The sequence below is a fragment of the Panthera onca genome, chromosome B3 (genome assembly GCF_046562875.1).
Source record: "Panthera onca isolate mPanOnc1 chromosome B3, mPanOnc1 haplotype 2, whole genome shotgun sequence".
NCBI classification, from domain to species: domain Eukaryota; kingdom Metazoa; phylum Chordata; class Mammalia; order Carnivora; family Felidae; genus Panthera; species Panthera onca.
Window position 1 is genome coordinate 137,003,621 of NC_138344.1, and position 13,875 is coordinate 137,017,495.

At 47.2% G+C, this 13,875-nt stretch overlaps 1 protein-coding gene across 4 annotated transcripts in view; it reads right to left on the reverse strand.

The window, feature by feature from the left end:
• Window positions 1-384: 384 nt before the first annotated feature.
• DICER1 (dicer 1, ribonuclease III) overlaps window positions 385-13,875 on the reverse strand; it is a 70,598-nt gene continuing 57,107 nt past the window's right edge. For 2 of the 4 annotated variants that reach the window (XM_078447882.2, XM_060620670.3), the window contains exons 24-29: window positions 11,000-11,155; window positions 7,040-7,928; window positions 4,944-5,212; window positions 2,372-2,534; window positions 2,204-2,279; window positions 385-1,824 (exon numbers count right to left, since the gene is read on the reverse strand). In XM_078447882.2, the coding sequence (XP_078304008.1) occupies window positions 1,659-1,824; window positions 2,204-2,279; window positions 2,372-2,534; window positions 4,944-5,212; window positions 7,040-7,928; window positions 11,000-11,155 (1,719 nt within the window). In that variant the 3' untranslated portion in view covers window positions 385-1,658. The remainder of the gene's footprint in view (window positions 1,825-2,203; window positions 2,280-2,371; window positions 2,535-4,943; window positions 5,213-7,039; window positions 7,929-10,999; window positions 11,156-13,875) is intronic. The other 2 variants (XM_060620672.3, XM_060620673.3) reach the window with 2 other exon arrangements.

Below are 13,875 nucleotides of genomic sequence, written 5' to 3' on the forward strand. Positions count from 1 at the left end.
TCTGCTCGGCTTTCTTAAACTTCAAGCATAATTAACAGAGCAAATTGCAGCAAACCTCTACTGGTGTGTCGGTGGGAGTGCAGGACTGACCCGCAGCTTTTCAAAAGGTAAATTAAGAGGTATTATAGTTACAGTGCAAAAAAAAAAAAAAAAAAAAAAAAAAAAAATTAAAATTTCAAGCATAATACATAAACATAGCACCAAACACGGGAAAAATGCATGCAAAAGAAAAGAAAAACTGAGGTATTTAAGTGAAGAGTGCCTACAGGTCTAATTAAAGAAACTTCGGCAAATGCCTAAAAATGTTTTTTTTTTCTTTTTTTTTTCCTTTTCCAAAGATGGAAAGAATGAGTTTATCTAAATGAATGACCTAAATCACAGATGTATCAAAATTACGGCAGTTTATCACAAACGTTACACTTCCATGGCATTAACAGCACGGCTTTGGTAGGTGAGATCTGCATGCAACACTGTGAAAAGTACAGTAAGACATTGACGTGAAAAGAGACGAACGGTAAAGGTGCTTTGTTTTGCTTCTTTAAATAAGTAACCAATCACTTATAAAATCTGCAGCATATTTTAGGTGTGATATGTCTAAAGGTTATCTTGTTAGAGCAACAGCCTACAGGGCAAAACCGTTTGCCACAATTTCCATCAGTGGAGCTACCTAGCAGGAGGTTTTTAGTAAAACTGGGTATTTAGCCAAAGATCCTTTTTATTATGGTGCTTAGAAAAAATCCAGAGACTACATATCTATTCTGGTTTTCAAGATGCCTTCAGGACACATACGACAGAAACGCTAATATAATCCTGTAATAAGTCACAACCACACTAGTGAGTTGCAAGTATCACACGGTCTCGACACCTTAAATGCATAATAAAATGAAGGGAATGTAAAATAGTTTGTTCCAAAAGGATCGGAAATCAAAAGGACATCCATGACGGCTTTACTTTTAAGGCGAGAACCTTTTTCTATGCAAGACTACGTGGCATGAGAAAACGAAAATCTGATTCACCAACGTGCCAGCCAACGTTAATGAAAAATCTGTCCCTTACTATCTATGAAGTGCAACGGCGACCGGGAGACATCGTCTTACACGACAGGGCATGGAAAGAAAGGACGGTGCGGGCACTCTTCTCCTCTGGCAGACCGCACCATTCTCCTGGGCGCATGGGCCACCGGGGGACCCGTGCCGGCGCCCACGCTGAGGAGGGGAGGACGCCCCACGGAATCCAGGGGCCGTCTCAGCTGTAAAGCTCCTTGGCCTCCTACCACTAAGCGAAGCTGACAGGAATGAAACTAGGTTAACACAAAAACAAAAACAAAAACAAAAACCCCAAACAAAAAGAGAACTGCCGATAATTATTTTGAACACTTGCCAAATGTCATCATTAAAGCACTCTTGTGATCTGAACAAAGCGGAAGTGAGGAAAGAAGACGAGATTGTGTTTGCGCAAAAAACTAAAACTACAGTTAGCTCCAAAATTTTTATACATATGTTAAATGTTTTATTCTGGAATCTAGCTTGTTATCAAACAACCTTTAAATTCTGCCTTCGATTCATTCCGCTCACTACCGACTTGAAATCACCCTTGTCAATTTCAATGGTTTTCCCCTTAATTCTGCTTTTTTGTGTTTTTCACTTTAAAAAGGGGCTTCAGCTGTTGGGAACCTGAGGTTGATTGGCTTTGAGGCTGCGGAGGGCTCTTCTTGCTGCCGCGGACTTGGCAATCCTGTAGCTTCGGCCGACGCCTTTAAATTTCCCCTTCCCCACCACTTCCACCGTGACTCTGACCTTGCCGTCGTACGTTCTCTCAGCCGGGCTGCGAAGAAACCAAACAGCTTGTATCAGAAGTCAGAACTATTTATTATGATTGTCAATCAGCACTGAGCACGCACTCGGTGGGGGGGGGGGGGGGGTGGTGTGCAAGCCGACAGCATACAAGGAAACGTGCAGCGCACGGGGGCGCGGACCCCGACAGACGGGGCTGCGTCTCGCTTTTAACGCGGCGTTACTCTATGAAAGCAAAAGGGGAAGTCAATCAGACCACAGATATAAAGTGCAGAGCGCATGCCCCAGTGTAAACATTTTTCAGAATCATTAGTTTATGACATCTCTGACAACTCCCACTCCCCCCCCCCCCCCCCCCGCCACCCTCGTTTTCAAGCAACTTAATTTTTTCCATGCACGTTCTGCCTTACCTAAATTTGGCAGTTTCTGGTTCCATTTCAAGCAATTCTCGCACAGGGGAGCGGGGCACATTTGCCGAAAATTTTTCTGTAATCAAAACGAAAGAACAGCGTGCGTGATATCCTTGTCATTCTTTTCTAAGGATGATTTTGTTTCTTTCCGAGGGGAGCGAACGGTACCTATCAGCGGCCGCATCATAGGATAGTACACCTGCCAGACCATCTCCAGGGACATCCCGCTATCCATGTAAATGGCACCAGCAAGTGACTCGAAAATGTCCCCCATGGCCTTTGGAACTTCAATATCCTCTTCTTTCTCTTCGTCCTCCTCAGACCTCCTGAGCTATTTACACAGAGAAAAGTGATGTGTAAGCAAAAAGACCATCTTTAAAGGCGTTCCACAGAAGTGCGTTTCTTTTCTCAGCTAGGACTCTTACTGTACCTTTAACAAGGGTAATACCACCAACCATTTGGGGCAACCGCCTACTACACCGTAACAGGTTCTTCATAAACATTATCTTACCTAAAAAGAAGATTTTTCCAACTTCTCAAAGAAAAAAACAAAAACAAAAACAACTCCCTTCCCCGTTCAGTATTATTCTATACTCGGCAAAGGGAAAAAAGAGTACTTCTAAATGAAAACAAAATCAACTTTAACACAAAATTAGAAATAGTTAATGAACGTATGAAAAAAATTTTCAAATCCACTCTTCATCAAAGAACTTCATCTTAAAACATTTCTACCCCCTAGCGGCTTGGCAAGGATTAGGCAGAATACTAATCCGTACAGCACGGGCAAGGGTTGTGTGAGTTACTTTGGGGAGTAGAAGTTACCACTTTTGGCCAGGGCAATTCTACTAGAAGACAGATTTCTCCAAGCTCCCTTTTTATTAAACCCCTTAGTAAGCACTGCCTATTAAGAGTACCTGACACGTGTTCAAATTAATGTAATGAAAAATTATGAATATGCTAATGCCTTTTAAAAGTTCAAAATTCTTTGAACAGTAATTCCATCTCTAGGAATTTATCTGAAAAGGGTACTGGCTATGTTGGCCACACCTATGTTTATTAAAAGCCCTAAGTAAAAACAACTTAAATATCTAGGCACAACGGACTGTTTAAACACATTCCGTCAGAGCTATATCGACTACTGTGCAGCTACTGAAAGTTGCAATGCCGCCGGATACACGGAAAGGTGTCCTCAACACGTTACGTGAAAAAAACACATTGTGGTACACTGTGCATCATATAATGGCACTTGATAGTTCATGTATGTTTATGTTTACACGCACTGGCAACAAAACATCACAGACCGTCAGTGCTGGTTATTTCTAAGGCAGCATACTCGCGTAACTTTAATCTTCCTTTTGCTTATTTGTATTTTATAAAATAAACACAAATTACTTGTGAGAAACAAAAAAAGAGGTGAGGTTTTTTTTTAAATTTCTAGATGGACTGTTTAGCCACACAGAGCTCTATAGAAACCACTTGTAATGCTGACTCTTGGGAAAACAAGATACTTACTGTTGGTACATCATGGTTTTGAGGTAGAAAGGAATTCTAAAACTTACTGAGTTTAATTCTCTCCGTTCACAAAAGAAGAAACCGAGGCCCGGAGAGGTGGAGAGACTTTAAGATCCAACAGGAAGTCAGAAAAGCCAGACCACTGACATTTCTAATCACTTTTTAGGACTCCTAATACATACGTCTATGTAAACAAAGGTCAGGAAAAGAGGGGACACGACAGAACTGGCGTGGCCCACTGTCATCAAAAACGGCCGAAATCGAAGTTTGGCCGGTGCCTCAAATTCTAAGCTTAAACGCTTCTGAAGAACGAGACCAGAAGTCCTACTGGGAACACAGGAGCTGGTCCTAAGTCGTGGTCCCACTGCTAGCTGTGCTCCAACTCGGACCATTCACCCCAGACGAGTACCCGCCGGGGAACGTGGATTCCCCTTCGGCACACGCTCTGTAGTGTTTACAGGGTCTGACGCTTCCCTTGCGGCCACGCCTCCAATTTCTTTCACCGCGAGTCAAAGGAAATGCACTGCTCCCCAGCCGAGGCTTGGGGCAATTAAAAGAAGGGAAGGTGCAGATCACCGAAGGAACAATTAAAACGGCCACCAGCATGCCACACACATTTCCTGCCTCCTTACAAGAAATCTACAAAAGTAAGAGAAACAAAGGAATCGGGACGTGGAGAACAGGACCCGAGAGTGCTCTCCTGGGTACACACAGGCATGCGGAAGGATGGCAGCGAAGGATCAGAGGGGAAAGATGGAAGTGAGATCCTTTGCTACAAACTTCAAAACAGCCCGGAACACATTACAATGAGCTCCATGACGGAAGAACCTCGGGCTGAACTCAGGCCAGAAGCCTCTCACATGCCACCGGCTAAAATCTCAGAAGGCTGGTTTTTAAGTGAGTTCTCCTATTTTCAAGCAGCAGCAGCAGAACAGACACACGTTTGTGACGCTTACCTGACAAAGCATCAGCGAACCTTTCTGATCCCTTGGAACAAGCAAAGGCAGAATAAACCGCACGAGCCCTAAGGTCCACGCTGGCTTGGGCAGGGGAAGCCGGGGCGGCCCGATCCGACCCGGCCCCAGGCCCCGGCCGCTTCCCTCCCCCGAAGGTCCGCGCTGCGGCCCCGCGGGCGCGGTCAAGGGTAAAGGGCCGACGGGAGCGTGCGCGGCGCGCGGCTGTCACCTCCGTCCGGAGACGGGAGCGCCCGCGGTGGCGCCTCACTCACCTCCGAGTCCATGCCCTGCATCTCGTTCTTCTCCAGCTGGAACTGCACGAAGTCGTCGATGACGTGGAAGAGCTCGGGGGAGACGGCTTTGAAGTACTTGTGGTAGTCGTACTTGACCGCCAGCGACGCGAAGATGGTGTTGTTGACCAGCGCGGACCGCAGGTCGGTCAGGACGCCCGGGGAGTGCTGCCGCGGGTCTTCGTAAAGGTGCTTGGTTATGAGGTAGTCCAAAATCGCATCTCCCAGGAACTCCAGGCGCTGGTAACAATCTGCGGGCGGCCCAGGGCGCAGCCGTCAGCTCGCGCCTTCCCGCACGGTAACCCGCACGGTAACCCGCAGCGCGCGCGCGCGGGGCCCCAGACCCACCGCAGCCGGGCCTGGCGGGCTTCGCGAAGTTCGTGCATCCGCTCCAGTGACAAGCCGTGTGACGTGCCACACTTACTAAAGCCTCTGGCAATTCAATCTGGCCAAGAAAGCGTATTTCGTATCTATAAACTGGGGGTCCTAAAAGCCTACGGTGGCCCAAAGAGTGCTGCGCGAGCGGACCCACACCGGCCAGGGGGCCCCAGCAGGGCGGCCCCCCCCACCCCCCCCCCCCCCGGGGGGCGCAGGGCTGGCCAGGCGGGTGCTGAATGCCACCGAAGCGGCGGCAGCCTCGCTCCCGCGCCAGCAGTCTGGGGCCAGTCGTGCCCTGCCCCACGCACCCCTCTGCCCCACCTGCTCTTCCTCCCCCCCCCCCCCCCCCCGGGCACTTCATGCTCCCGGCGCTGATCCCCACGCACCCCGTGTTCCCCACGCTCTGAGCCCGTGCAACCCCGAACCCTGCGCTCTGCCCCCGTGTAACTCTCACACAAGTGTGCTCTTTGCCCGCGCACCCCGCGCTCTGGCCCCACTCCGGAGTGTGTACTCGCCGCCCTGCCTCTCCACTCCTGGGTCACAACAGCCACCCGGGAGGCCAGCCAGTATACTAGAAAACCCCCTTCTCTGCCTGCGCAAGAACTGCGGAGTTTGACCCGAACAAGGGGCCGGAGAAAGGAGAGGTGAGGCCGTGCGCAAAGACCCGAGGCACCACGGGTCGGCTGCCCACACCGGAGAAGGCCCCCAGCCTGGGGCCGGCACCCCTATCTCCTCACCATGCCCAGCAGGACCCGCGCAAGCCAGGAGGCTGGGGCAGGGACAGATGGGGCAGGGACAGATGGGGCAGCGCGTCCCGGATACCTGGAGCTCCGAGGCAGGGCCCCTCACTCCGCAGAGGGCAGGAGGGACCATCGGCTTCTGCACAAAGAGAAACAGCCCTCCGTGCTGTCGGTCCTTCCAGTTCAGGGCCAGATCGGTTTTTACTTTTTGGCTTTGCACTTTTCTGATCATCTTAACCTTTATTGTTTTCCTTAATACAGACCCTCTACTCTGCTCTGGGATTCCAGATTCAAGCACTTACTACTCGAATACAGAAAAAAGTACACAGGCTTTTCACAAGCTGAAGCTGACAGCAGTTCCAGGCACCTAATCTCCCTTCTAATCTGATGGCCCGGGCGCCTACTAAATAGAAGAGGAAAACCTGGGGCGCAGTGCCGAGTGGGAGACGGCAGCAAGAGCGAGAGCAAGGGCAAGGAGGCCCTCCCCGAAGAAGTTCCTTTTCATCGGCTCATCTTTAGATCCAAAGGGACCTGAAGAAAGGGAGGGGCCTTTCCGTTCAGGAAGAACCATAAAAAGATGTGACAGTTCATCCAGAATGTATGGATGAATCAAGAACCAAAACCAGCACTGAACAGGCAGCAGAGAGCCACCGGGGGAAGACTCAAATGGGAAAAACACAACAGAATACGAAGGCTCACACTCCCCTGTGCGGCACGTCTACGCGAGCGCGTAAGGAGGGCCAGGCCGCCAGCTGCCAAGGATAAGGCGCAGGGCTCCCGGAAAGCAGAGGAAAATAAAGCCGCCTTCGTTTTTCTCTTGCTCCCTCCCTCCCTCCACCGTGCACGTTAAGCACCAAGCCTGTACATGCGTAGGATGCTTTTCTCTAACGGGGCCCAAATAACGCAGTTAACGCAAAGTGGCCGTTTCAGGGAAACGGAGTGCGGGCTGGGGCTTCTTACCAGTGATAGTATTGTAGTGGTAGGAGGCGTGCGTAAAAGCTTGCAGAAGGTAAGCCTTGTTCTTGAACCTGTAGTTGATTTTCTTCTCAAAATTCTCAAAACCCGATATCAGGTGGTTCAGTGTTTTATCTGCGTCCGGATGATCAAACATGCATCGCGGTGGAATCTTCAAACAACCGTACTCCAAGTCTTTCAGGACGGAGGAGCGCGGGCCGGCCACCGAGGCGGCGGCCCGGCTCCCTGAAAGGGCCTTTTGTTGGCCGTTGAAATTCTCCCTGGCGGGGCACATGGCCTTTTCCCGATCAGTCCTTTTAATTACCGGGAGCACCTTGAGCCCCAAGGAGCAGAGGAACAGCTGGGCAGCCCTCTCCCCGCAGCTGGTCAAATAGCAGCCCAGCAGGGCCTCCACACAGTCGGCTATGCTTTTGTCCGCGATGCACTGCTCGGTGTGCAAGTCGTAAGAGATGGACTGTTTCCCTGTGTCGACGCCACAGTTCTCTTCCGACGGATTCCAGAACCCCACCACAAAGTCATCCTCTTCGACGGCTTTGCTGGGATCCAGGTAGCACATGGCATCCCAAGAGCTATAGTCGAAGTCCTCGAAATCTGAGGAGAATGGCATGCTGCCCAAGGAGGCTTTTTTGGGCATTTTCCATTCGTATGCAGAATCAGTGGCTGAGAGAGGAGAAAGAGAAATTTTCTTGACGAAAGCTCCCGATCCCATTAGCATGTTATCTATGAATTTGATATGTTCCTGATCATACTCCAGGAAATCGTCTTCGTCGTCGGCGTCCTCCTTTGGAACCTTCCACGTCAGATCCTCCCCCTCCTCGTCGTCCTCCTCAAAGTCCTGGTCCAGTTTGCCATTAGCCAACATGCAGTCTTTTGTCTGAAACGACGGGGAATGGGGAAGGAGGGGAGACATAGCTGCTGTTTTTAAAAGGGTCTGAAACTCAATAAAAGCAAGGGTTGTGGATAATTTCAAATGACAACCACAAATACTAAAAGGCAACTTTAAAATCACGGCCATTTGTTTTCAATTAACATAAAATAAGTTATTTAATCATATAAACAAAGTGAAACATGTTCTTTGAATGTTCATTTTCTAAGTTATAAAATGACCTTTAGCCAGTATGAAGCTTTAAGTTAAGGATTTCTGTACGTGGATATAAAGTTAAAATTAATGTCCGCGAGGCACGACTGCAGCTAAGGAGGCTTACTCCAGCAGACACACAATAAAAGCACTCACGGGCCGATCACAGAGGTCTTCGATTTTGCTGACAAAGTTTTAAAATGTTTCGAAAAGATTTTCAAATGAATAAAATTAAAGTCCAGATGCAGAGAAAGCATTATCTGTGCAATGAAGAGTATAAATATATGAAAGAAGATCAACTGCTTTAAAAATCTGTAGAATATTAAAAATGGGCAACAGGGATTCATGGGAAAGTCTGTCCCCGCTTTCCACTGCAAATCAAAGTACATTTGCTATAATGTAAAACTAGATTGCTCTGCTTGAAAACTAGAAGTGATCACTGAACTAAGCTACGAATTTGGGAAATTATGCTTTTCCCCTCCACCGTGCTACAGTAATCAGAGGAACAGATTATAGCATAACTGACAAAAACAGAAGAAAAGTTAGACTAACATGAAACACAACAATCCAATTTCTGTCAGAAGATCTTTGCTAATTCCGATTTCTTTGGCAAAAGCTTATTTGTGAATGACAACCTTAATAATGGGCTAGGATTCAGTAATGATGTAACTTTTTTGCAATGCTAAGAGATGCCAAATTTCTGTTGCGCAAGAAATAAAAAAAAATAAAATAAAAAGACTTTCCTTTCCTTTGGGGTGAAAGGCAGGAGAGTTTGCTTCAATTTTGATAGCAACAACTTTCCAGAGATTTCCTGACAAAAGTTTTCAAACCTCGTCAAGTATTTTTTAAATACTGCAAATATTTCATTTTAAATCGGACTCAAAAGGGACAGTGTAGTTGTTTGAAAATAAAGACGAGTAGTGAGCCAATGTAGATATGTATGTGTCTACAACAACATACCTGAATGTTTTTTGTTTTTTTTTTTTTAATAAAAAACGTTTATAAAACGTTTTCAAGGTTACGGAAGAATATGAGAAGAAACTATAGTGGCAGACCTCTAGGAACTACTTCCTGCAAAAAGCCCTGTACTCTTCCGAGGTAACATGAGCTGTTTTGACTACTGTTTGGTCCTTGCACTAAAAAAAGGCAAACTGCCATTAAAACAAAAAATCAGAGTGAAAAACCGTTTCATTAAATAGAATCTTCGTATATCTTCAGTAAGATGCTCCCATAGTCTGAAATTGGCAATATACACACACCAACCCCAAAGACTGGGTTTTATCACAAAGCAAAGTTCTTTAATGCCTCTGGGTTTCAGTTTCTCTATCTGCGAAATAGCAGGGTCCGACCTCCCTAAATAAGAACACTTCAGGCTCTTCAGAAAAATGCCAGCATAAAACTCTTTTCGTTTCCAGTTCAAGTCAACCTTCTACCTGAGTTATTACCTTCTGCACTCGCATGCAAAGGTTTCTCTTAAACCTACGTGGGGAGGAGCGAGGCGGGTGAAGCAGGAATGCACACGCTCTCCTGTGTCTGTTTCAGTAAGCGTAAATTACTAAGTGAAAATACGAACAGGATCTTTAATATATTCCAAAAGTCACGGTGCCAGGTCATCTGAAATGTTAAGGAAAATAAGAAATGTCTGTTCTAACTTAAAACAAAATTTTTTTTAATCAAAAGGACTTGTCAATGTCACCTTGATGCTAATTTTTTTTAAAGAGCCGATTATATTATGAAACTACTTACAAGGCAGAATAATTATCACTGGAATGTTTTTCATAGAGATGCAATATTTTCTCTAACGTTCTCAAAATCTACATATTTTCCTCTAAGGTTCCACCCATTTCTAAATCAGGAACGAATATAATTTTTCTAACCCAACTTGCATTAAAATATTCTGATGCTTTTCCAGAGGAGGTCAATTTCTGTGAGACACTGAAATCATCTCAAATACTGCACGAGTTAAAAATATGCTCAATGAAGAGATAAAAATCAAAACAGGGTCGCAGAGCATCAGGCCTGGAAATATTTGAGCCGAGGAACCGGGACGCGCGTGTCAGAAAGAAGACGGGCAGAGCACATATTTAGGAGGCATAATCTGTGAAAGAAACGGTATTCTCAGCGTTGGCCTGGAGGAAAAATGAAGTAACAACGATCTAGTTTCTCATTAATGCAAAATAAATGTCCAAGAAAGCAAAGTGCCAGAGAGATCGCCTTTGATTTTGGAAGAGGTGCTCTCGTTCTCCAGCCGCCCACCACGGGGAGGGACCGACCGCTCTGCCGGCTCACGAGCCCTCCGAGGTGCCCTCTGGTGGCCTTCAAGACGAGACAAAATGAAGCCGCTGCAGCTAATACTTGGTCGTCTCAAGTCCCTGGCAAAATTTAAACTGTTTCCAAAAAACTACAACCTTTAGGATCTTTTTTTTTTTTTTTTTAGTTCACTAGAGAAGGCCTAGTCCTCACTGAGAAATCCCTGAACTACAAAGCAAGGCTTTACTGAAATTAATGACTTCATAGATAGGAGATCACAGACCACTGAAGAGTCATTTTATTGAACAGAGCTAAGGATCTGTCCTCACTTGTAATACAGGGTAACAAAGTGAAATATTATGGAGTTTTGTTTTCTTCTTTTTCAGAGTCGCAACATCATATACCTCTGGAAAAGGAAGATGATAGAATTGTCCCCCCGCCTCAAAAATATCTAACACTGTTTCTGAATTCAATGAAGAGACAGTCTCCTTAGAGAAATTAACACATCAAATTCCTACTCTATTACAAATATGCCACGGAAAAGAAACAAAAAATTAAGAGAACAAAATTCTCCCCGTTCACCAAAGTAGAAGTCCTTCCAGTTACCAAAAACTTACCATTTCATCTTTTTCCCATTTATCTGTATTACTTTTGTCTTGGTTTACTACATAACCAGGAGGAAGCCAATTCACAGGGGGATCAAATATGGACACCACCATGCGGCTGGGCAGTCCCTTCTTTTTTCCAAGCCGATACAGATTACAGTTGCTGACCTTTAGCAGAAAAAACGTGTAAGACACTTATCCATAAATGCCCACTGCTGGAGTTCACACCAGGCAAATAAACACATTTTTAGTTAAATGTTGTTCGTATCACCACAACTGGTCATCAATTATAGAGAACGTACAGGTTTTCTGCCTATTCACGGTAAGAAATTTTACGTGCCCGTGTATTCTACAACCTTTAGTGTCGTTAGATGAATACTTCTGGATATAAAAACGCAGATCAGAAAAAACTAATATGCAAATTCCCTATAAAGTCAGAACAAACAATTCACACAATTTCAAACTTTAAAAAAAAAAAACACAACCTGATGATATCAAATGCAAACTGCCAACTGGGACTATCAGAATAGAAAAGAATCCCTGTAAAGCATCTAAGGTGTCACAATATTCGTAATGAAATAAATGGGGGGAAATGCCACAGACTCTAGCTATGTAAGTGGAAACTGGCACTGAGTAAATGGAGCTAAAATCATTTTATACTCCTAAGCCACAAATGACATTTTTGTTTAATCATTTTAAAACACAGCAAAGGGTAATAACTCCATGTTTATTCACATCAATAAAACAGCTTCATTGTTTGCCCTGTGCTGTGTTTTTCCTACAGACCCCATGTCCTCCCTAACTCACTCACTCGTTAACATTTCTACCTAGAAACGTCTAGTAAAAACTTGGAAACAAGGATCTAGAACGGTCCACGCCATATGCATTTTCTATAAACCAGGTTCCTTTCTACGTAAGCACTTCACGAGCCCTTTCTCTGGGGAACTCGGGACCACTGAACGGGTACCCACATCCCTGAGAGAACAGTCAGAAAACTGAGGGACTGCTAATCCCTGCAGGCGACACAGCTGGGGGCGGGGGGGGGGGGGGGGGGGGACCGGTGTCTGCAGGTGACACTACGCGAGGCACGCTGTCAGAAACGTAAGGGCTCTGATAAACGCTAGCATCCTTTTCCAGAGTCGGAGAATCACAGCATCACAGCCGGCAACAGGAGGACGAAGACGGCGATCCCATCCACTCAGACGGCACGGGTGGCGGGACGGAACAGGAAGAAAGAACTAGAGGCCATTCGACAAGCGGGGGGAGGGCCGTGAGAGAGGAACGACAGCGGGGGTGCGTGCGTGGAGTCCGCGCGAAGACCGGCGAGGGGCTCAGGCCCGGTCAGGACACCAGACCGGGCTGAGGGAATAACGATGATCTCTCCTGGAAGCAAGGAGCCAAGGCTGTCCGGGCAGACGCAGAGATGCTATTTCGGAAACGTACGCTGATTTCTTCCTTACCTAACAGAGTACATGTGCTAACGCTTTATACCGATTCTCAGCCTCTGATGTTTTGTTCCTACAACCACCTTCTTGGTGACCCCATTTGTTCTGACAGCCTCGATTATCACTCTCGTGAAGACTAGTCGCCCACGCCGTAGTTCAGTCCTAAATTCTCAACGATCCCAACGTTTCACTTCATTTTCCACGAGGTCCGAAAACCCTAATCCTCACCCCGATTCCTCCATTTGTGCTCCTCCCACCAAGAGCGCCGCCACGGCCCCAGCCTACACGAGGGCACCCCGGCATCACGGCTCTCTCTGCCCCCCAATCACAGGGAGGGGCAGTGAGAAGGGCGGCGGAAGGAACGGGTTCTCGCTTCCGACGCCCTCCCGACTGGCAAGTTAAGTAACCCTACGCCAACCAAAAGCAACCTCTCCAGGCAGGAGTCTCCCCACCTGCAAGATGGAGGCGTGTTATCCAGCCCCCAGGGGCTCAGTGAGAAGAGTAAACGAGGTCTGTAAAATGCTCAGTGTAGTGTCCGGTGTTACAGAGTGACATCGGAGGTAGGGGAGTGTGACGGTGAAGAGCACGGTCTCTGAAGCCGCACTGTCTGGGCTCCGCCACGTACTTGCCACGTGACCCTGGGGCAAGCTAACACCTCCTGCCTCAGGATCCTCGTCTACAGAAGAGGGATAATAAAAGTGTATACAATTATACATAAAATCTAAAAAATGTAATAAAAGTGGGGCGCCTGGGTGGCTCCGTCGGTCGAGCGTCCGACTTCGGCTCAGGTCATGATCTCGCGGTTCGTGGGTTTGAGTCCCGCGTCGGGCTCTGTGCTGACAGCTCGGAGCCCGGAGCCTGCTTCGGATTCTGTGTCTCCCCTTCTGTCTGCCCCTCCCCTGCTCGTGCTCTATCTCTGTTTCTCAATAATAAATAAACATTAAACATTTTTTTTAAATGTAATAAAAGTATGCAGAATTTAATTAGGCGACTGATATAACACATAAGGCTGCAAAAGTAGCGTCTGGCTGGAGGAAACGCTTAGGAAGCGTGAGCTTCAACTCTCATTCCCCCCCGAACTACTACTCACCTCGGTCCTGTCCTCACTGCTGGAACTCGAGAACCATCCCCTACTCTGCTTGCTTACACTCTGCAAAAGCCCAGCCGATCGCCCCGCTCGGTCTGGCTTTGCGCTTGGACTCAGGCCGCACTCTGCCACCAGAGCGATCACGTTACAAGCAGCGCTTCCAGAACGGGAAGAGTCCCTGACGCGAAAAGTGCCCCCGACATCCAAACACGCGCAAACTCCTGGGCCCAGCCTTGAACATCTTCCACGACAGAGCTTCCCACACCTGCCCTTTTACCCCTTCCTCTGCCTGCTGCCACAGTTGGGTCACTGAGTGCTGCCGACGCGCCCTGCCGTCTGTTCACTGTTTACACACT